The sequence below is a fragment of the Esox lucius genome, chromosome 5 (genome assembly GCF_011004845.1).
Source record: "Esox lucius isolate fEsoLuc1 chromosome 5, fEsoLuc1.pri, whole genome shotgun sequence".
In the NCBI taxonomy this organism is placed as follows: Eukaryota; Metazoa; Chordata; class Actinopteri; order Esociformes; family Esocidae; genus Esox; species Esox lucius.
The window spans coordinates 3,972,267-3,994,353 of record NC_047573.1 but is presented as its reverse complement, the minus strand read 5'-3'; the positions used below and the strand labels follow the sequence as shown (position 1 = coordinate 3,994,353).

The 22,087-nt window shown below is 43.6% G+C and overlaps 2 protein-coding genes across 2 annotated transcripts; both read left to right on the top strand.

Moving 5' to 3' along the window:
- Positions 1–142: 142 nt before the first annotated feature.
- On the top strand, positions 143–16,448 carry sft2d1 (SFT2 domain containing 1). The gene is made up of 8 exons (XM_010868062.3): positions 143–387; positions 1,550–1,636; positions 2,917–2,999; positions 6,974–7,055; positions 9,829–9,864; positions 10,132–10,190; positions 11,938–11,967; positions 15,423–16,448. Exons 1-8 carry the CDS (start codon positions 322–324, stop codon positions 15,460–15,462), a joined length of 483 nt encoding a protein of 160 aa, XP_010866364.1. The 5' UTR covers positions 143–321; the 3' UTR covers positions 15,463–16,448.
- A 4,045-nt stretch (positions 16,449–20,493) lies between these two features.
- On the top strand, positions 20,494–21,639 carry prr18 (proline rich 18). Its single transcript, XM_010868070.3, has one exon. It carries the CDS (start codon positions 20,674–20,676, stop codon positions 21,418–21,420), a length of 747 nt encoding a protein of 248 aa, XP_010866372.2. The 5' UTR covers positions 20,494–20,673; the 3' UTR covers positions 21,421–21,639.
- The last annotated feature ends 448 nt before the right edge of the window (positions 21,640–22,087 follow it).

Here is a 22,087-nt window from a genome sequence, read left to right as displayed (position 1 = left end):
CAAAATGTAAATGTAGTCCGTGTGGTGGAACAATTTCAAATCCTCGGTAATGTGCACTCGTAGGAACATCGGTGACACTTCATTCCCCAAACGTTGCGTGCTTCTGAACGCACCCCATCAATAACAACACAGTGACAGGCGTTGTAGGCTTCCGCTGTCAGTCAGGTGGTTTCGTACGTTGACATTGTCACGCCTATTCGCTAGGAAGTTCCGAGGACGTTAGCTAGATTAGCTAACTCTGCGTTTCAGTTTAGGTCACTAGCTGTACTAGATCATTTAGTTACAAACGAATAAACGACATATAAATACCTATTATTAACGATGGACAAGCTTCGTAGTATGATAGGGGGGCGCGAAGACGGCGAAGAATCGGGGCTCACGGCGCAGGTACTGTAACACAGCGTCGTACTTTTCTCCATATTTTCGTGGTTTCTAGCTGGCGAAGATCCTCCGGAAAAACTTTCAGTTTTTGGGAGTTTACTGCATTTCCGCAGACCACATTATCAAATGTATAATTTGCTTGTAATTACAGGTCACTAGTATTTGCATAGCTAATGCCAAGTTAACCTCACCCAGTGGAGTAAGCGGTTAAGTTAACTTTTCCTTTCAACTTTCCTTTTGTTATTCACGATACACTCTACAATATATCAGTAGGGTGGACCGTGTTAAAATAGTTTGCTACAAGTAGTTCTTGTTAGGCTACTTCATTTGGGTAATGGAAGCAAAGCCACACATTGCGATGCTGCTCTAGTGATCAAGACGAGTCTCTGGTTTTTGTGAAAACTGGTTTTGTACGTTTGTGTGACTGACAGCAGCGGCCATGTCTTTGTTATTAACACCATGCATTTGTGTGCGTCAGTGCCCCTTTACATGCTTTCGTAAGGATGAGATGGATCACAAGAGGTAAGGTTGCTGTTGGACCCATAGTGTAATTCTCCAGGAAAAGCATCCTTTCAATGTGTTTACTGTTATGTGCTCCTTTTATACTGAGGACATTGAATTTCCAATGTTATGTCTAACTACTGAGAACGTATGGTGTGGAGACGAATCAACAGATTTTGTCTAAAGAAAGCATGTTATTTTTTTGTGATAAGATGTTGAATTTCCCAGGGATTGCCATGGACCTACCAGCTTAAGAGTATCAGATGTCTTGCTTGAGCCATTTCCCAGGGAGACACAGGGCCAGACAAATGTCTGGTAAAACAGTGGTGTAATTGCTGAATCTGTATAAAAACAAACTAGTGATACACTCAGTTGAAGACATGCTGAAATGGTGTTAATTCCTTTTCCTGTCATGTGATGTCACGAGATTGCCTGGAGCAAAGACTGAGTAGTGTTCGTGTTAAAAATGTAGCCTTCTTAAGATATCTGAGTTCTTGCCTTCTTATTTGTGTGTAACTGTATGTTGTTATTTTAGTGTAAACATGCCTTGAACCTATACTCTTGGTTTTGCCACTGGTTCGGAGGGTGGAACCGAGAGAGCATGGGGTCTGTGTGTTGGGCGGTTGCCTGCCAGCCTTGTGACATCCTGCCATTGTTTGCTCCTCAGGTCTTGGATGCCTCGACCCTCAGCTACAGCACAAGGGTCAAGTGGTTCGTCATCTGTTTTGCTGCCGGCATTCTGTGCTCCATAATGGTGAGAGGCTTTCCTGATTTAGCATTACTGTCATCATAGTGAGTCTGCCCCCTTGTTTAAGGATTTATTCACGCCATCGGGTTGTGACTTTGTTTCTGGCTGTTTTCAGAACCTATGAAGAGGTCCGGTAAAAGCAGATGGGCACTGTGGTTGCATCACAACACAGTGTAGAATTGGATAGATAGAAGATGAATTCTTATCACGTCGGCGACATCTGTCTCCGTTAGCTGTGGTCTCTGTCCCCCATTCCTTCCGGCCTTTTGCTGTGAGTGCAGGTTTCTGTGGCCAACCAGCCGTTTTGGGCTGCTGCCGAGGCTGCTGGAGACCGGGGGAACTGGGGTCCCATTCCTGCACTGATCCTCTGGGTCCCCCATGATTCCGGTTGCCGTGTCAACCTCTACACCCCTTTCTGCTGTCTGTCTTAAATACGACCCTGTGACCACAAACACCCCTGTGAGTGCTATGCGAAGGGCTATAGCAATGCTTTGTCTTTTGGTGGCCCTCTGTAGAGGACACAGGTTTTGGTACCCAGCTTTGGTTGAGAGGCAAATTGAGTTGTTTGCTTATATTTTACTTTACTTATGTGGGCGTGTCCGTCCGCACCTCCTCTGTTGTTACCTGACCCGGCCCTTAGGTTAAATCTCTGTGTGTTCCTCTGTGGACATGTGGAGAAGCACAGCGCATGGGCCAGACTGGGTTTTCTTGGGAGAAATGTGTCTGCAAGTATGCATTGTTGATCTTCACGTTTTTCACAAGGATGAGGCATGTATTTGAACCTTATGGTTTTCTTCTCTGAAAAGATTAGAGTCTTCATCTAATTCATCTTGAAGTTGAAGAGAAGTGTGTGGGAAGACTGTTAAATAACAGAGAGAAATACATATCGATCTGTCAGGGCTGATGCTAATGTGAACCAGGACGTTTGTTCTGGAGGAGAATGTGATGTGGTGCCTTACCACTAGGTGGCGGTAGTCCATCACAACTGTTCAGGGAACCCTTTAAGGTTTGTCTGTTAGAAAACCCACACTTACATTGCATGTTTGTCAGGAAGCAAATATTCATATTATAAATACTGTTTATATTAAACTTTGCTGATATTTTAGCTAGAAGTCTTTGATTCAGACGACCCTGCCAGGTAATATTGGTATTTCACTTAGTAGCAGGTGTGCCTGAAACTCCTTTAACCAGGATGGATATGTTTATGTTTTGTTGTTGGTGTTATCGCTGAAACACCTTTAATGGATGTGGTCCTCTTTTTGTGTTGTTTTGTCTGTTTTAACCAGGCTACGGCATTGCTGTTCTTACCCAACGGCACAAAGCTCTTCGCCGTGTTCTATACACTAGGGAATCTTGCTGCACTCTCAAGGTAACACTCATTTGTTTTATTGGTTCATTCATTTATTTGTTCATTCGATGGTTAATTAATTAATCTATTTATTCATTCAAGCTCCAGGTGAGGCTTCCATGATGTGTGCAAACAGTCTTTCATTCAGTCCCACTCTGAGCGCTGTTTGTTTAGTGGTATTTTACTGTTGACTGACCACTCCTTGCGATTGATATTTAAATGGTTAATCTCCTGTCCTGTCATCTGTTTTCTAGTCATAAGGGTGGGTCCGTTTCGGCCTACTGAATGAGGCATGGAGTTCTGTTCTCATGTCAGTGGTTTTAATGTACGGCTTTAATGATGCTGTTTGTTCTAACAGGGATTTCATAACCACTCTTTGTTGGTTATTTTCAGCATTTTGGGTCATTTTTGGGAGGGCGACGAGCGATGCTGAGATGTTGATTTGTTTTTCATTTTTAATTGTAGGTTAGACTAAAACAGTTTAACCTACAATAGTGCCCTGATACAGTAAATATTTTTTCCATGCAGACAATGGACATTTCCCCATGTTGTTGAGGTACGAATATAAGTTTGATGCTTGTATGGTTGTCAGACCCAATAGAAAATAATGTCATCGTCAGAAATCCCCCGCATTTCAGCCAAAGAATCTCTACACTCACTGATCTCTCCGACCTGTTCAGTCATTGGAGCATTGACAAAAGTAAATAACATAACAAGTCATTGATTGGTAATTGGAATACTCCAGAAAAATGGTGGTGTGGGGGGGCTGTCTTTGACGCAGTGTCCATTTCCCAGACAGGAACATTCCTTGTCTATTTGTTTTAGGGGTCGTCAGTGATTCTGTGTTTACTCAGCAACAAGCCGTTAAAAGAAACAGTCTCATTTTCTTTTGGTGAATTGTTGTGAGTTTCTGACTGTAGTGTCATGTTTAGTCAGGGCCTTGGTCCCTGGTATAGCTCCCTACACCTGACGAACGCCCTCATTTCCCCAGGACGTGTACGGCCATCCATTGATGGCGTATGCACGGTCCTTGTCCAGCATTTCCACGTTTGGGCTGTCAGAATCTTATGAAATGTTCGTCTGTAATAATAGAATGCCTACATTGTAATGTATGTGTGAAAGAGGTATTTTAAAATGTGTTCAGTGTTGTGCCCTTTGGGTCCAGTAGAGGGAAACGTTAAGCGACATACTGGAAAGTCCTGTTAACAGTGATGAACTTATATGGTGGCATTGCGCCATGCCATTCTATGGGTCAGTGGGCTATAACAGTGGAGAAGCTTCACTTAAGGTCTGGTCAGTCTTGTTCGTGGAGAGCCGCCATCTCAGAGCATACCATAATGATTTGTTGAATATTAAGCCAAGTCAGACTGTAGATTTCCAGGATCAGGTTTTAGCAGTCCTCCTATACATTAAAGTGCGATTGAGGTATTAGGATTGACAAGTCTAATTGTGTATGTGGAATTAAATCATTGCCCCACAAATTCTGGCCTGCTGTTTTACTAAATTCTCTTTTTATGTTTGTTGTTTGGCAGAAATTCTAGCATTATCAGCTTGTTAGATATCAGGTGCAGCTCTTTTTCTATTTCCAATTTGTCCTGCTTTGGAATCTAGTATTTTGTCAGATGGGGATGTTTTGGCAGCTGACTCTTTCTGGGAGTCCTGTTGAATGATCAACTGGGGTTGATTGAAGGATAACAAGGATGTGCACAGAATGTCACATTTTGATGGAAACCCTAGTATTCCAATATTGCTTTTTGCATTTGACTAGCTGTTTTAAAAAAATATAATAATAATTAAACTTTCTTATTTTCAAGTATCATACAAATATTGAGTATGATTTTGACAGCCCTGGTCCCAATAGTATCATCAAATGCTCGTACGTATTTCTGTTTAGGCGACCATTCAGCTAGACAGATTCAGTAGTAAATAACAAGCGTCATATTTCACCACCACCTAGAACGTATGATGGTGTCATCTTTGGTTGCTCCTAACGATCTCCACTGCTTTAGCTGCCTCCGTTAGAACGTTTGACCAGGATCTTGGATGACTCTTGTCAGCTTTGTTTCCCGGAACGTGCTGTGAGGCTTTGTGGTTTGACACACTGACATGCAGTAAGGTTTATGGTCTTAGATCTAACATTCAGCCCCTTCACCTCTCTCCTTGACAGCTCGGCCCAGGGTTAGCCAGACCATGATGCACCTGTGGTTTTAGAACCCCCCGGTAGTTACCTTGTTAGGTATCCCTGAGTTACCCGGCCCTTCTGCTAATCCTCCTCCTAATCCCGTCAGGACAGAAGTGTCTCGAATCCTTAAGTTTAAAACAGAGAACTACTGCCTAGCTTTTAGGTTAATACCCACTGGAAACTGCCTTCAGTCTCTATTACCCTCACAATGCGCTCACTGCTGTGAGTTTCTCTCGACACATTTAATGTCCAAAATGTGAATTGTATGTCGAGTTAAACTCTGTACCAACATCACTATTAGAAGATTATCTCTGCAATCCTCCTGTAAAGTAGGAAATCGTTGTTTTCTATACTGTTCCAGAAAGCATGTGTGAAGAAGCAGGTTATCAAAAGCAGAGTACTGATAAGGAACCAGTAATCGGACTCTGAATACCACTGCAGGGCTCAACATTAACATTGTTTGCCGTGGGGCCAGTGGGTTTGAAACTTACTGGCCCCAAAAAATGTTTTACTGTCCCTCCTTCCAAAAGTTGTAATTTAAAGTGTTACAACATATGACCAAATACTTTTGTTACTTGACTGAATGTGATGTTTAATCATTTATGAAATTCTGGGTATATAAAACATAAAAAAAATATTTGTATATTTCTTTCATCACATTTCTATTTATAACAAGGTGAACGGCTGGTATGTGGTTATGTTGTGCAATCACCCAATGGGCATCTGCATTTAAATTCCTGACCAGTAAGGTCAAGGGCTCTGAAGACGGATTGTCAGCCACCTGCTTGGCTGTCATGAGGACCAGGTGCTTTTTGCTAATGGCATGGCTGGTCAGGGACTGTTAGCGAAAGTTGTCCGTGCCTTTGTCAAAAGACCCACGTTTGTCCGCTCTACATGGGAACTTACGACAGACGACACAGTGAATCTGAGTTCCATCAAAGTCGAAACATGAAAATATTTTTTGAAGATAAAAATGTACCTTCAATAAAAGGTAAAAAAAAAATGTAGGTAAAAACGTTCGCTCACTTGAGTGACTCACGTGAGTTTTGAAATATTTTATTGAAAAACAATACCAGACAGTCACGCCCCACATCACTGCTCAACTCTTGACTGGCCAACAGCACGCCAATAGGCTGATGGGGCTATCCTGTCCAATTGTCTGATCCAATCACAACCTTCCTCTGCTCTCTATCCAGGAACCTACAGACGCTACTCTTCCTTCACACTTGCTCATCTGACGGATGTGACACTCTGCAATCATACAGCCCACACACACACACTCACTCACACACACACTCACACACACACACACTCACACACACAGTGTACTAAAGCGAATGCTCCCACTCCTCCCACAAGTGCTATAAGGATTGGGACAGGGTGGGTGTCTAGGATCGGGTGGGTGAATGAACAGAAGATAAAGACAGAGGGTGGGATTTGTAGAAACGTAATTGAATGAATTTGTGAAGCAATAAAGGACAGAGGATGGCAGGAGGTGATGGTGCGAAGTGTGACCGTGTGGTTTTCTGCCTGTTTGTCTCCATTCTGTCTTCGGATGGAAACAGAGCATTCTGTTTGCTCTTTATCTCTCGGGCTGATGTCCTACACGTCATTATGTCATTATTGTTGCTCAGCTGCTTTGTTAGCAGTCTGCTCCAGTCAAGGTGCCCCAGATATTCACTCTGACTGAATGAGGTTCAGTAGATTTGCTTGACGAGGATGTAAAACCGAGAGTTTTTGCTCATCTGATCGTATCTGTCAAATAGCCAGTGGACAGATTCTGTGTAACGTGTTCTCCTCTGGTCTTCTTCAGCACGTGTTTCCTGATGGGACCCCTGAAGCAGCTGAAGAGGATGTTTGAGCCCACCAGGCTTATAGCCACGCTAGTCATGCTGGTAACCACCTCACCATCCACTGAACATCACTGACTAGCCAGCTGTCTGGTTATTGACAGTGACCTTTGCTAACTAGCCAGTTGTGTGGTTATTGACAGTGACCTTCTCTAACTAGCCTATCGTGTGATTATTGACAGTGACCTTCGCTAACTAGCCTGTTGTGTGGTAATTGACAGTGCAGTGTGTGTTTTAAACCATTGATGTGATCAACGTTATCATATCTTCAGTTGAAGTACTGTTCCAGATTATACTTGTCACCACTTTGGGGAAGTTGGCTTGGCTGAAACACTGACCATGGCAAAGTCAATTTCAGATCTGCAGTCCCTTTAGACTCTAGTATGTTGGGGTTACAAGCCCAATCCTCTATTTTGAATACAGCAAATGTATATCCCTACTGCTTTGTTTGCCTTCATACTGAAGGATTTGGCTGGATATACTTTACTAAGCATATGAAGTGTTTCTACATAATTCATAGATGAATGCACTTGTTTCAGTTTAGAATAATTCAATAGTGAGGCATATATGTAGTGTTCCAGAATAAGAGCTTGAATCCTGTAAAATTCCTTGGTTCATCAGCTGTTTGGACAAGTTAAAACATATGGAAAGCTAAGTGGTAATCTGAAGTTGTCCTTCACAGTAAATCATTTGTACATCAGGTATTGTTACCTGTGTGAAGTTGGCCCCAGACCCAAAGCTACACTTCAGCAAAATGGGCTCAATCGTTTGTGCTCCATTTGTGCTGGTTTGTGCCGTACATTTTTAGTTTGGGTTCCTATCATTTTATAAATATTTAAGAATATTTCGTAGGTCATTCTGACGTCACTCAGTCCCCCCCAACATGTTGATGTCTCCAGCCCCGAAACCTGGTCCAAATTGACCCAGAATACCCTCAATTGTTTGTGCCAGTAAAAGTTTTTGTCTACTGTGTTACGTCTTCAACTGTATCGGTAAGAAAGACAGTCTCAAAAACAAAACGTTTTAGCTGCATAAACAATTGAAACTATTTTGGATGAATATAGAGCATGTTGGGGGGCTGAGTGACCTCAGAATGACCTATAATATAATTGTTTTTATACAAACCCAAAAAAGTTGGGACACTACTAATTGAGTAAAAAAGGAAGGGAATTATTACAAATTTCATAAACTTATATTTAATTCACAATAGAATATAGATAACATATCAAATTAGGAAAGTGAGACATTTTGTAATGTCATGTCAAATATTGGCTCATTTTGGATTTCATGAGAGCTACACATTCCAAAAAAGTTAATTTGCCACTTATTATGTCAATTGGCAACATGATTGGGTATAAAAAGAGCCTTTCAGAGTGGCAGTGTCTCTCAGAAGTCAAGATGGGCAGAGGATCACCAATTCCCCCAATGCTGCGGCGAAAAATAGTGGAGCAATATCAGAAAGGAGTTTGCAAAGAGTTTGAAGTTATCATCATCTACTGTGCATAATATCATCCAAAGATTCAGAGAATCTGGAACAATCTCTGTGCGTAAGGGTCAAGGCCAGAAAACCATACTGGATGCCCGTGATCTTCGGGCCCTCAGACGGCACTGCATCACATACAGGAATGATACTGTAATGGAAATCACAACATGGGCTCAGGAATACTTCCAGAAAACATTGTCGGTGAACACAATCCACCGTGCCATTCGCCGTTGCCGGCTAAAACTCTATAGGTCAAAAAAGAAGCCGTATCTAAACAGGATCCAGAAGCGCAGGCGTTTTCTCTGGGCCAAGGATCATTTAAAATGGACTGTGGTAAAGTGGAAACATTTTCTGTGGTCAGACGAATCAAAATTTGAAGTTCATTTTGGAAAACTGGGACGCCATGTCATCTGGACTAAAGAGGACAAGGACAACCCAAGTTGTTATCAGTGCTCAGTTCAGAAGCCTGCATCTCTGATGGTATGGGGTTGCATGAGTGCGTGTGGCATGGGCAGCCTACACATCTGGAAAGGCACCATCAATGCTGACAGTTATATCCAAGTTCTAGAACAACATATCCAGGCGTTGTCTCTTTCAGGGAAGACCTTGCATTTTCCAACATGACAATGCCAGACCACATACTGCATCAATTACAAAGTCGTGGCTGCATAGAAGAAGGATCCGGGTACTGAAATGGCCAGCCTGCAGTCCAGATCTTTCACCCATAGAAAACATTTGGCGCATCATAAAGAGGAAGGTGCAACAAAGAAGACCTAAGACAGTTGAGCAACTAGAAGCCTGTATTAGACAAGATTGGGACAACATTCCTGTTCATAAACTTGAGCAACTTGTCTCCTTAGTCCCCAGACGTTTGCAGTCTGTTATAAAAAGAAGAGGGGATGCCACACAGGTAAACATGGCCTTGTCCCAACTTTTCTGAGATGTGTTGATGCCATGAAATTTTAAATCAACTTATTTTTCCCTTAAAGTGATACATTTTCTCAGTTTAAACATTTGTTGTATTCTGAATAAAATATAGAAATTCGAAACTTCCACACCATTGCATTCTGTTTTTATTCACAATTGTACAGTGTCCCAACTTTTTTGGAATCGGGTTTGTATATATAACAAAAAAAAAATGATAGCAGTACAAACGAAAATCTTAACGGCACAAACCAGCAGAAACGGAGCACAAACATTTGAGACTATTTCGATGACGATTTGCGCTGTGTTGGGGGCCAACTTCAGCCAGGTGGTATTTGCAATGGGGACAGTAAAATAAACTATTGTTTGAATCACTGTTTTAATCAATTTCTTTTTCTTTTCCCCACATAGCTCTGTTTTATTTTGACGCTTTGTTCCGTTTTCTGGGTAAGTATCTGACAGACAGTCCTGTGGTCTACATAGTAACACTGTGTCAAGACTGGGAACCCCAAGGAGGCTTACATTTGGTTCATCCACTGCAAAGCTTATCAAAATAATCAAAGCTTAATCATAAGTAGATTAACTGAATAAAAAACAAAACAACGAGCACTCCTTGGATTTCCCTGGAAATGTGTTTTGTGGTTGCAAAAGTGGCGTAATATCATAATTATAGAATATCTTTGCTGTACATGACATTCTCTCTTTGTATTCCAGTGGAATAAGAAGCCACTGGCCATCATCTTCTGCATTCTACAGTTCTTGGCGATGACTTGGTATGTGTCTCCATTTATAATGCATTCATTACCCCCCCCCACATGTCCATCATACATATTGTTTTTAAACCGTCTCTACGGGGTTACCTATTCACTAAAAATATCTCATTTAAATGGATCACAGTCGTTGTACGTCAAACATTCTTCTACATATTGTCTCGTCTAAATCAGTGCTGGTAAACCTTTCCTCTAAAATGTTTGTAAACTGCGTTTAACTTCCGCTACACCACTGGTGTAAACTGCGTTTAACTTCCGCTACACCACTGGTGTAAACTGCGTTTAACCTCCGCTACACCACTGGTGTAAACTGCGTTTAACCTCCGCTACACCACTGGTGTAAACTGCGTTTAACCTTCGCTACACCACTGGTGTTGCTGACGTGTTAATCCAGTTAATGGGTCGTTCCTGTACATATGGTTGTACCTGTCTGGCCTGGATGTGACCTGGCTGGCACCTTCACAACCATTCATCCTCTCTGAGAAGGACTTGGCCTTGACATGGCAGAAGGGCAGCGGTTTGGTCTGATTTCAGTAACCACAGCCATATGTCTGTATTTCTTCTGTCAAACAAATGTTTATTTGATTAATACCGTTGCTTTAAATTACTAAAGATACAGAAGATATCTACTTAATTGGTGTAGATTAAGCAGTGTGTTTTTTTTTTATAATAATAGTGATTTTTTTATTTACCTCCATAGAGGGCAGAGTCTCTAGATTGGATTTTCCTCTTTTAATTTGATTTCAAATTATAACCGGGACTTCCTAACCTATCACCGACATCTGTTCCTCATGTATGTACAAGAGGGGAGTGAAAACCTTCAGACATTAGGCCAGGGAAGTGCGACCAGTTCCTGGAGAACCTCCGGGTATTCAGGTCGATGTTGGATCGGAGCTAGAGTTAGGGTTGTCAGAGACTTTGCATACCGTGTGTGTGTGTGTGTGTGTGTGTGTGTGTGTTCTCTCGCTTGCCGGGTATATCGCCGTCTAGTCGCAACACTGAACCTCGGACGTCACCGGGTCAGATGTATCGGTGTGCCGGGCTGGCTCTGATTCCAGCGTACCGACCATTCATTTCCCCTCTCCCACTGCGTGCCGCCTGGCCTTGGCTGATAGGCGCATCACCTTGGCAACCGCCGGGTGAGCCAACACGCACGTCTTGGCGCAGTACATCACGCTCTGACCGCCAGCTCTTACTCAGACATGTGAGTGTGGGAGTCGTTTCCGGTAGAGCGTCTCCTCGGTCCACACGCCCCTACAGACGGTTACTCATTCCTGGTGACTGCTCACGCACTGAGAAGACGCTTGGACGCGCCGGGGTGGATTATCCCGCGGTTAATCATTCACCAGGACACTGTCGTTTCTCGTTGTCTGGAAGTTACCTAATGCCACATTCCGGCCACGCTCTCGTCACGGAGGCTAGAGTCCATCAATCTGTCAAATTTTATGAAGCCCCTTTTTTACATTAGCGGTTTTTCACGGTGTGCTTGTATAGATACGTCAATACGGCCTCAGGTAACGGCTGCTGTTATGCCTGATTCTGCGCCGAGTGCCTGGACGCAGCCCTTGGCCATGATTGGCCATAAGACAAACCTTTGAGGTGTCTTTCTGCCGTTATAAACCTCGAGTGAAGTAAATGACAGTTTTCAGCCAGTTAACCATTCAGAGTTTGAACCAGACATTTTATGATCTGCTATTTGCTCTGTGTGAACAGTGGAGTTTTAACCATTTCTCTTGTTTCTCCTCTTTAGGTACAGCATCTCATACATTCCATTTGCCAGGTAAGACGATTAAGTATTAAACTATGTTACTTCACCTCGATGAGGACCATGAGTTTTGAAGCACAGTGAATAGGAAGAACAAGCTGTGGAACCGTCTTAAAAATCCAGAGTTGAGTTTGATGGCTGTGCGTGTTGGAGGCTTCTATAGATTTGGGTCAGAGAGAAGTTGATTGTAAATGTTGGTGTCAGAATAGTGTTTAAAGTGTTAGTGTGTGGGTTTAAGAGCAATTTAACATTCATGGTTTGATTTCAGACTCGGCTTTAGCCATCCAGTTGTTCTGTTGTTAGTTGCCACACACACACACACACACACACTTCTGAATGAAAACAACATGTTTTTATTTACCAGTAAATGCCACACTGTTTTGCTACACCATATGGTGTAAATCCCCTCTGGTTTGGGTCCCAAATGGTGCTGTTCCCTACGAAGTGCCAAGGTTTAGACCCCAGCCCCTGCGGGTTTCCCTTCCAGTGTGAAGGGAACAGGGTGTCATTTAGGACAGAAACCCCTCAGAGCTCTGCCAGGCCGTGGCAAATGGCAGCTTGTTGTTCGCCCCCCCCCCCCCAGCCTTCCACCAAGCCGTTGCTTTAATGTGTTGTTGTTGGGGAACGGGAGAATGATCCTTTTAGGAACAGCATTTAGAGAACATGCTAATACTTTGGGTTTTGCAGAGCCTCCGTATTTGGAGCGATAAGCTTCCGTTGATCCCCTTGAGGTTTGTTTTCCGGGGGTTTAGAGGTGTTATCGCTCTCTGAGGATTGGGGGGTGGGGGGTGGTGGGGGGGCACGTGGCATCCCAAATGGCACCATATTCCCTACAAAGTGCACTACTTAACCTTGTTAAGCCTGGTTTAAAGTGGTGCGCTATGAAGGGAATTGGGTGCCATTTGGACACCGACTGTATTTCAGCTTTTTTGTTACATGCCTATAAGACTGAGACACTACCTCTGACCCCTACACCTTTCAGACATGACCCTGCCCTCTGCCCTACACCTCTCTGACATGACCCTGCCCTTTGCCCTACACCTCTCTGACATGACCCTGCTGTGTGACCCTACACCTCTCTGACATGACCCTGCCCTCTGCCCTACACCTCTCTGACATGACCCTGCCCTTTGCCCTACACCTCTCTGACATGACCCTGCTGTGTGACCCTACACCTTCCTGTCATCCAGCCTGAATCTACGGGTTGCTTAGACAGTTCAACTGTGACTGACCCAGGGGTCACCCTCCTTTAGGAGGAGGTTTGGAGTCTGAATGACCACCCCCCACCCAAACCCCTTTTAGTGTGTCTGTGGGTTTATGTGTACCGACTCCTCCTTAATTCAAACTGACAGCTGAGGAAACTTCAGCCCCACCCCAACCAACACACGCAGACACGCAATTTCCTCTGGCTGAGTAAGGAGACAAAGGAACCCTAGTTGCCCTCCCTAGATACGAACCTGAATCTGTATTTATTTGGGAGTGAACAAAATGAATGAATAAATACATGAATAGTCAATCGAAGGTCCATCAGCAGTTGTCACACCGGGCTTCAGGGACCAGCCTGAAACCCCAGAGGAAGCAGGTCTGTTCCTGCCGAACACGACCCTTCATCTCTGCATCTCTACATGTAGGCCTTAGGTGGGCTTATTGCTGGGGCACGCCCACTTCTGTCTGTCTTATTGTCTGATGTTGTATGAGATCAACACATTGCCTTTTTGTATAATTCCTCTCCCTCCCCTGTCCAGTCAAATACGCTCCTTGGTTTGGAATTGTAATCTTTTTTTCCCATTTGTTTGAGATTGGATTTTTTGAGATTATTTTCCTTTCCTATTGTTTGTGTGTCGTCTGCAGATGTTTTATTTTAAATACCCGTTTTATCCACCAGGTAGCTAATTAACCCAGCCGATAGCTCCCGTGTGGAGCCATTACTGCTTGGATAACACTGTGAATTCAACCCATTAAAGCTGTAATTTACAAAGACTGACAATCTTACCCACCATGCGCTACCGAATCCAGCCACTGGACTCAAAGGAGGCACAAAGGAGTTTTACTGGGCTTTCAGTTTTTGGTTTGGTTACTATTTTACAGTCTTCAAGGAAATACGTTTTGTTTCAGTCACTGTTATATGTGTATATGAATCCTTACAATAATTAACCAATAAGGCACAGGGGTTTTGGTTTTTGGCCAATACTAAGAGCCACAACACAAGAGCCTTTCATAGGTATGACACACTGAGTGCCTGGACACAGCACTTAGCCGTGGTATATTGGCCATATAGCACACAACCCCAAGGTGCCTTGTTGCTTGTTTTGGCAACAGCAGCAGTTCAAGCGGATCTCTGGTGTTTTGGACCCCGTTGGCCCCTCCAGGAGTCGCTGGGTCTCTGGGGTTCGGCCTGCTGGGTCTCTGGGGTTCGGCCTGCAGGGTCTCTGGGGTTCGGCCTGCTGGGTCTCTGGGATTCGGCCTGCTGGGTCTCTGGGGTTCGGCCTGCTGCGTCTGCTCTTACTGAATCACAGTCACGTCCTCAATAACCACCTGGTCCCCACACGCTGCAGTGCACCGCATTTGACCGGGGGCCCCTGGGGATCCCGCCGCGTCCTGGTCGTATATGGCGTGTTTTGTAGGGAACAGGGTGCAATTTGGGCCCCACTAACGGGGGTTTCCTCCAGTATGCTGTTGCCCCTGTGTTTCATCATTTGGTTAAATTATCATTAATTCATGTGGAGTGTTTTAGGAAGCCTTTTAAATGTCTGTTGCCTCCAAGGAGCCGAATGTGGAGGGAGGATGGTTTGGTGGGTGGGTGGCTGATGAGATCACTGCTAAGTGGAAGGAGCTCGTCGTTAGCCGTTTCCTACAACCTCCCTCCTCTTCTCCCTCCCACTTCCTCTTTCCTTCCTGCTATCGTCCTTTCCTCTTCTCCTTCCCGTTCTAGCGCTCCTGCTGTCTCACAGCTCCTCTATTAGATTGAGGCTGGCAAGCAGGAGAGTTCTGCCTAGCAACACTGATGGGGATGGAGAGGGGGAGAGAGATTTGGGGGGGGGGGGGTGGCGCCGTAGGAGAGGGAGAAGGAGTGTCCTTGTTCCGTGGTTGCCGTGGTGATTGCTGGTTGTGATGCATCCTTGCAACACCTTTTAGTGTCGGAGGGGGAGGGGCCAAACAACAGGCATGTGTTGCTTTCCCGCCGAAATGTAATTACATATTTATGAGCCACGCCCAGAATGTCTCACGATTTAAAGAATGAACTCTACATTAGTTTATACTTGTAATGGATTGGGAATTTGTATCAGCAAAACTAAAAATGGATCACTGTTTTGCCAAGCTGTTCCTCTCATCTTCATTGTTTTTGGCTTTTCTTCCAATAAGACAACAAACGGACTGAGTGTTGGGGACTGTTCATTTAAACACTGTTTGAAATGTATGTTGTCTCTTATCTCACATTTCACTTTTCCTGTCTCTTCCTGTCTTCACAGGGATGCTGTTATGAAAGTCTTCACCAGTTGTCTGAGTTAGAGGGCAGACTGTTGTCTCCCAGACTTTGGCTTTAAACACTGTTTGAAATCTTATTTTGCTTATCTGGCGTTCAACTGCAAACCCTACCAGAACCAACCACCACACCTGGCTAGAGGAAACATTCTGGATATGCCAGAGGCTTCAGGTGGTCTTTGAGCCTGGGGTGGACTTCCTCAGGACATCCACGGTTTAATCTGACTTCCGAGTGTGCAAAGACCGTGGGGATGTGTGTAAAATATTTTTTACTTTTTTATTTTATAAAATATTGCTTTATCACTGTTTCATACTGTGAATTAATATTCCAATAGTTGTATAATCATGATATAAAGTCACCCTAAACTGAAAAGTTGATTGATGTCTTGCTTTTCATGGTTAAGATCGGTTCCATTCCTATTCAGTTAACTCATAAATAGGCTAAATTTACAATGGGTTTTTTCACCCAGAGAAACATTTAGGACATTTTGGATTGGAATATCACTATATTTCTAGAATTAAATGAGTTGAAATGGAGTTGATTTTGATGTAATGCTTAGGTCAGCAAAATCTGTTAATAACCCTCAGGATGTCTGTGGTCTTAAGTGTGTTTGTGCTTCCAGAGAGAGGGGTAAATGCTTGAAATTAAAATATTTAAGAATATTCCTAATACATATTATCCTAACAGTACATATGTATATCTTGTTAATTAATAGCCAGGGAATGCCTACATCAATGTAAAATATGATGCCTGTAAAATTGAATATATTGAATGAATATATACAGTAAATGCATACAGTACCAGTCAAATTTTCAGACACATACCCGTTCACTATATATTTATATATGTATATCACCTAATTGCTTGGGCTTTTTCTACTGATTATTTTTGCCTAATGAAAGAAGATTTGCTGATTTTGAGAAAGTTGTCTATCTTTAGAATGGAATTTGTCAATGAATGAATGATCAATTTGCAACTGCACTCCAGTAAAGTCATTCAGTTTGCCTCTAAATGATGGTGTCATGCTTTTAACGATCCTAAAGTGTGGGCATTGCATTAGTGCGTGTGAAAATTCTTGAAACCCGCTATCTCCTGTCCCCATGTGTCTCGTCTGTGTCTCCAGTCCCCATGTGTCTCGTCAGTGTCTCCTGTCCCCATGTGTCTCGTCAGTGTCTCCAGTCCCCATGTGTCTCGTCAGTGTCTCCAGTCCCCATGTGTCTCGTCAGTGTCTCCAGTCCCCATGTGTCTCGTCAGTGTCTCCAGTCCCCATGTGTCTCGTCAGTGTCTCCAGTCCCCATGTGTCGGGTCAGTGTTGTGGAAGTGATGTGGCAGACAGACTCATTGTGTCACTAAATAGTTAATGGATAGCTGAAGTACTGCGAGCAGCCAGGGGCATAAGATGGCCGGGTGGACGGACAGACGGTCACATCCCAGCCTATTAGACATCCCAGTCTTTTGCTGGCTTTTTCTCAGACAACAAAGGGACAGGAGCTTCTGACATTCATCAGGCCACCATAGCAAAATGAAAATCTAACAGGAAATGACATTTCATAGGAATGTGATCTATAATCTCTTTTTGCCATTCCTTTACATTCATGTTCATTGAATTAATATAACAGAAGTAGTGAATGTATACATTCTGCACTCCCACTGGAGATATGACCCACCACCTTGTGTTATACTGTTGCCCTACTGACCAAGATACTTGGGTTTGTTTCATTTGCGAACCATGTCGTAATGGACAGAACTCACCTATCTACTACTTGACTGGGTCTTGACCCACTAACCAGGTGTTACGAGTGCCAGACAACTCAGGATTCATTGTTCCGTTACAGGCAGTTTCTTTTCCTGGCACCATGGATTATCACGGCTCGTTACAGCGAGCTCCATGAGGATGCGGTTGCCATGACGACCTTATAAGCGGTAGGAACGCAGCGCCTGACCGGGCCCCTCCGGTCCCAACTGTCGCGTTTGTGACGACCACGTGTTCTGTTATGGTAATGAGGCTGGGATGTCACAGGGCTCCTCCCTCCTCACTGGCCATGTGGTTTGGAGGGGAAGGGGGGCTTTTCCTGCATCACACGATCATCTGACACAGGGGGACTGAACTTACGACAACGGGGGAAAAGCTCTGGGGACGGAAATGTTCTCTATGACCAGTCAAGGCAATTCAGCATCAAATCTTTCAAATGTGTCATCACTTATTCTGGTCTTAGAGGCACTTTTGTCCTCCAGGCGCAGTTTTATCATCCCCAGGGCCAGGCCTAGGCATGAGCGACATAAGCGTTTGCTTAGGGCCCCCGAGCACTAAGGGGCCCTGGACTGCTAGTGAGCGCCTGGCCACTAGGGGAGATAAAATTTTGCTTAGGGCCCCGAAAAAGGCTAGGACCGGCACTGATCAAACCCAGGCGGATTTCAGCATTTGTATACTAAAAACAAATCTAATATAAACAACGTTGGTGAATGATTTTACATGGAATCTTTGAGATTCCTTATTATGTATAAACTGTTTCTTTTTTTACCAGCATACACTGTCAAAACATAGTAGGATAAGCCTTTTTCGTCCAGATATAACCCTTTGGGTTCCAGGGAGGGTTCTCCCTTTCAGAAAAAATAAGCCCAAAAAAAGGGCAGGGGTTTTCCAACCCTGTTCCTGGAGATCTACCCTCCTGTAGGTTTTAACTCCAACCCAGTTCCTGTAGCTCTACCCTCCTGTAGGTTTTAACTCCAACCCTGTTCCTGTAGATCTACCCTCCTGTAGGTTTTAACTCCAACCCTGTTCCTGTAGATCTACCCTCCTGTAGGTTTTAACTCCAACCCTGTTCCTGTAGATCTACCCTCCTGTACGTTTTAACTCCAACCCTGTTCCTGGAGATCTACCCTCCTGTAGGTTTTAACTCCAACCCTGTTCCTGGAGATCTACCATCTTGTAGGTTTTAACTCCAAGCCTGTTCCTGGCGATCTACCCTCCTGTAGGTTGTAACTTCCACCCCGTTCGTAACTAGCATGTTTCACCTTACCAACCAGCTATTTATTTGAATCACATGCTAGGTTCATTAATGTAGGAGTAAAAACGCGAAGGACGGGCATCAGGAACAGTGTCGGGAGGTGCCAGCCCCCCCCCCCCCCCCTTTATACTACACCCTTCCTGTATATAAGTGTCAACCCTGGACAATGTTTCATTAGTAGTCTGATCATGGATGAGATTTAACATAAATCCTCTTTCAATCCGTCCTAAATGGCACCCTTCATAGTACACTAGTTTTGGACCAGAGAAGCGGCTTGGTTCAGCAGCTTGGGACCAGCTGGGTTTAGCTCGGTAGAGGTTTGATTAATTTGCTCTCAGTACCAGACAATGATATCTCTGGTTGTATGTTCTCTGTTTGGATGAAGGACAGTTTTTGTTGGAGTTTAGTTTGGCCAAAAAACCAGGCTTCCCACACGAAGACATGTTTCGGTGAATGTGTCCTGTACATTCATGTGTAACTTTAAGGACATGTTTTTAACACCAAATGTCTTGGTCTTGAGGCATCCAGATGTGGTGTGATTTTGTACAATTTTGTTCTGGATTTGGAAAGAGAGAGAGACGATTGATTGTTTCCTGTTTGTGTCAGTGGATTATGACAAGGATGTTGACTTTAATGGACAGGAACTCAAATCAGTAATCTGTTGAAATCGCCTGGGGTCTTCTAGATCAGTTTAGTTTATGCTAACACTAATGCACTGTGGTCAATTGGGATCTCCAACTGATTAGCAGACTACCCCTCCTCTAACCCCCATTCACTTGGCCCCTACTGTGGTAAATTGAGTCAGCCCCTATACAACAACAAAAGAGTCTTTCAGTGATTAAACCCATAATCCTCACAAGGATGTCCTCATACTGTCCAGCCACAACTCAGTCAGACGATAACTCAGACAATGGTAGGTTGACCTTACTGTCAGTTATTGGCATTACGAGATCTGATTGGCCCAATGACCACTTTTTGGAAAAGGTTCAGAATTGTACTTTCACTTAGAATTCACCTATTGACTCTCTGACCGCCAAAGACATTTCTGAGCAGATTGCTCCAAACAGCGGATTGGGTTGCACTGTGATTTGGGCTTCTGTTCTGGATCTGCACTGCTTGCCTCTCTCCAGGTCCAGTCTGTCACCCAGGGGGTTTCACTGGGTTGAGGCAAAATATCTGAACTGAGTTACCTTGGCATTTCCCCAAATGAAATATGAACAATAAAGAAAAAACTTAATGTGTAGGCCTAGCGACTATGGGTCAATATTTGCAAGAGGACAATGATATACACACAATAAAAACCATAATAAAACACATATCAGTGGATTACAGTTCAAGCCTCTGAAAATCATACTAGGCTATTCCTCTGGGTAAACGGCATGTTTACTCTTTGTTCCCAGTAAAATCATTCAACGGGCTAACTGATGTCGAACAGTCAATACGCTTCATCTCTTTTAATCGTAGGTGATACCGGGTAAACAGTAAATCCTTTGGTAATTTACAGTGAGGTTTTGGCTCAAAAATTGTTTAGATCAAACAAAAAGGGTGCATCGATCAAATGCATGTTTGATTTGAAAACAGATAGACTAATCTAGTCACGGCTACTTGAATAAAAGGACATCTGAAACTGTGAAGTTGTAGATTGCTGTAAATGACGGTTGAAGATCGATAACACTTCAGTGTGTAACCAGGGTGTGGTTTTTTAAGGTCACCGTCTCAGAATTGTGACATTAAGATGCAGGTGGAAAATTATGCTGTAGGCTATAGTATTTGCGCGAGAGAAAGAGCTTACCGTAGCTTAACATAGGCCTACTGCCATTTGTATGGGAAATTAATCAGAAAACACATTAGTGTTATTCTTCTGACATGCAACGGGGACGGTGATACTTTAAAAGGACTCCGTGGATGACATCACTATCCTGGATGCCATCACACAAGCCTGGCTTGTTTTATTCCAATTGTCTTTGTTTAACAGCGTGCTTCAGCTCCTCGCTGTTACCAAGACCCCGCCTCTCACTGACGAGCCATAAATACCAGACAACCGGCTGCTTCACACCAGTTGAATTACAAAGCGGACAATGGCAACGGATTGGTGAATGCTGTTCAATTCAATATACCTAGGTTTAACAAACAATGCGATTGGTATATAGTATATTTCTCTACAATATTTAAGTCTAAAAGTTCTATTTTGTTGCGGTTGTGTTCAGATCATATTTAAATCCAGCTATAATGCCGTTTCCGCCAATAAATCTACATCAGAGAATCTCTTCTCCCGGGAGAGAGTTGTTCCGGAAAAAGAAACAGACGGAAGAAAAAGATTCGGAGAAGGAAAAGATTTCGAGGTCTTGGACTACAGCCAATCTGATGAATTTGGGAAGAAAACCACAACAGAAAACCAAACTCCCAATCCAGGAGACATCGGGTATATCGAACTCTTGGCGAACTATACCCAAACATTCTCCGGACTCTTGCAACAGCGTTCCACGTTCTAGTTCGGTTGAATCTTCCACCCAACGGGACAAGAGCAAACCGTCCTCGCGAAGTTCCATTGGAAAGGACGAGACGGGAGAGGAAAGAGAGATTCAGTTTTCTCTAAGTCTCACACCGGAGGCCATTCTCGTTATTCAAAAGCGCAGCTTAGAGAAACAGATGCTTGCCAAACAGCAGAAGTGTTGTGCGTCCGTGGATCTTCGGCACAGGCGAGTCTTTCCTTCCAAACGGACTCAAGGAGGTGTTTCCAAAAGCACGGTCCCCGCCGTCGCTAATCCAGAATATGCAGAGGACATTACCACCATAGTTAAAATCTCTTTACTAAATGATCAGTATAAGTACGATGACGTAGAATATGAGGAAGAAGATGGAGACGTAGATGAGACTGTTGTGAGGAAATGCAAAGAGTGGTTGAAAGGAGTTGAGAGCGCCGCTGCTTTAGGCAAAATTGACAAAATATCTGCACTTCCGCACCTTAAAAGCTGATGATGTCGACTGACTGGCATGTTTGAGGACTTTAGTAGGCTATGTGGAGATAAATGGTTAGCTGTGAAAATTGCACATTGGACACAAAGGAGAGTAGCCTGTTCACTGACACTGCTCATCATTACGCACGTTGAGTATCCACACATGGGATCGGGAGTGTTTTTGTTTTTTTTAACTAATATTTCTAATGATGTCAGAATTAAATCCCTTTACTGTTAACACTGAGCGTGTACTCTGTTCTCTTTGCACGTGGCTTTTGTTTTCATTAAAGCTCCATTATTCGTCGGTTGGCATCACCGGGCGCGTGGGGGGTTATGGAATGAGGTGTACGTGCCCGCCCATATTAGCTGCCTGCGGTCGGTGAACCTCTTCCTTTGTGGCCAAGAACAATAGTCGTAGAACGGCGACGATGGGGTTACTTTGCACATTTATTTTGTGAATCAAACGACAGTTTTTTTAGCCGATAAGAAGATGCACCTGTTTTTTGGTGGATTGTCTGGGAAAATTAAAGAAAACATGTTTGCGAAGGTGGATCAGCATTGTACAGTATTTATTATGAGAGGTTTACTAGCTCCAATAATCTATGCTGACATTTTTTATGTTATTTGTATGAAGTAAAACATTTTGAAATCTACATCTACGCATTTTACTTTCATTTGTTTGGAAA

What these genes read in the sequence shown, in the direction of transcription:
- sft2d1 (XM_010868062.3), top strand. Translation starts at nt 322, where the DNA reads ATGGACAAGCTTCGTAGTATGATAGGGGGGCGCGAAGACGGCGAAGAA. An exon ending in GCATTCTGTGCTCCATAATG is followed by an intron (nt 1,637 to 2,916) that starts GTGAGAGGCTTT and finishes TGTTTTAACCAG; the next exon opens with GCTACGGCATTGCTGTTCTT. An exon ending in TAGCCACGCTAGTCATGCTG is followed by an intron (nt 7,056 to 9,828) that starts GTAACCACCTCA and finishes TTCCCCACATAG; the next exon opens with CTCTGTTTTATTTTGACGCT.
- prr18 (XM_010868070.3), top strand. Translation starts at nt 20,674, where the DNA reads ATGCCGTTTCCGCCAATAAATCTACATCAGAGAATCTCTTCTCCCGGG.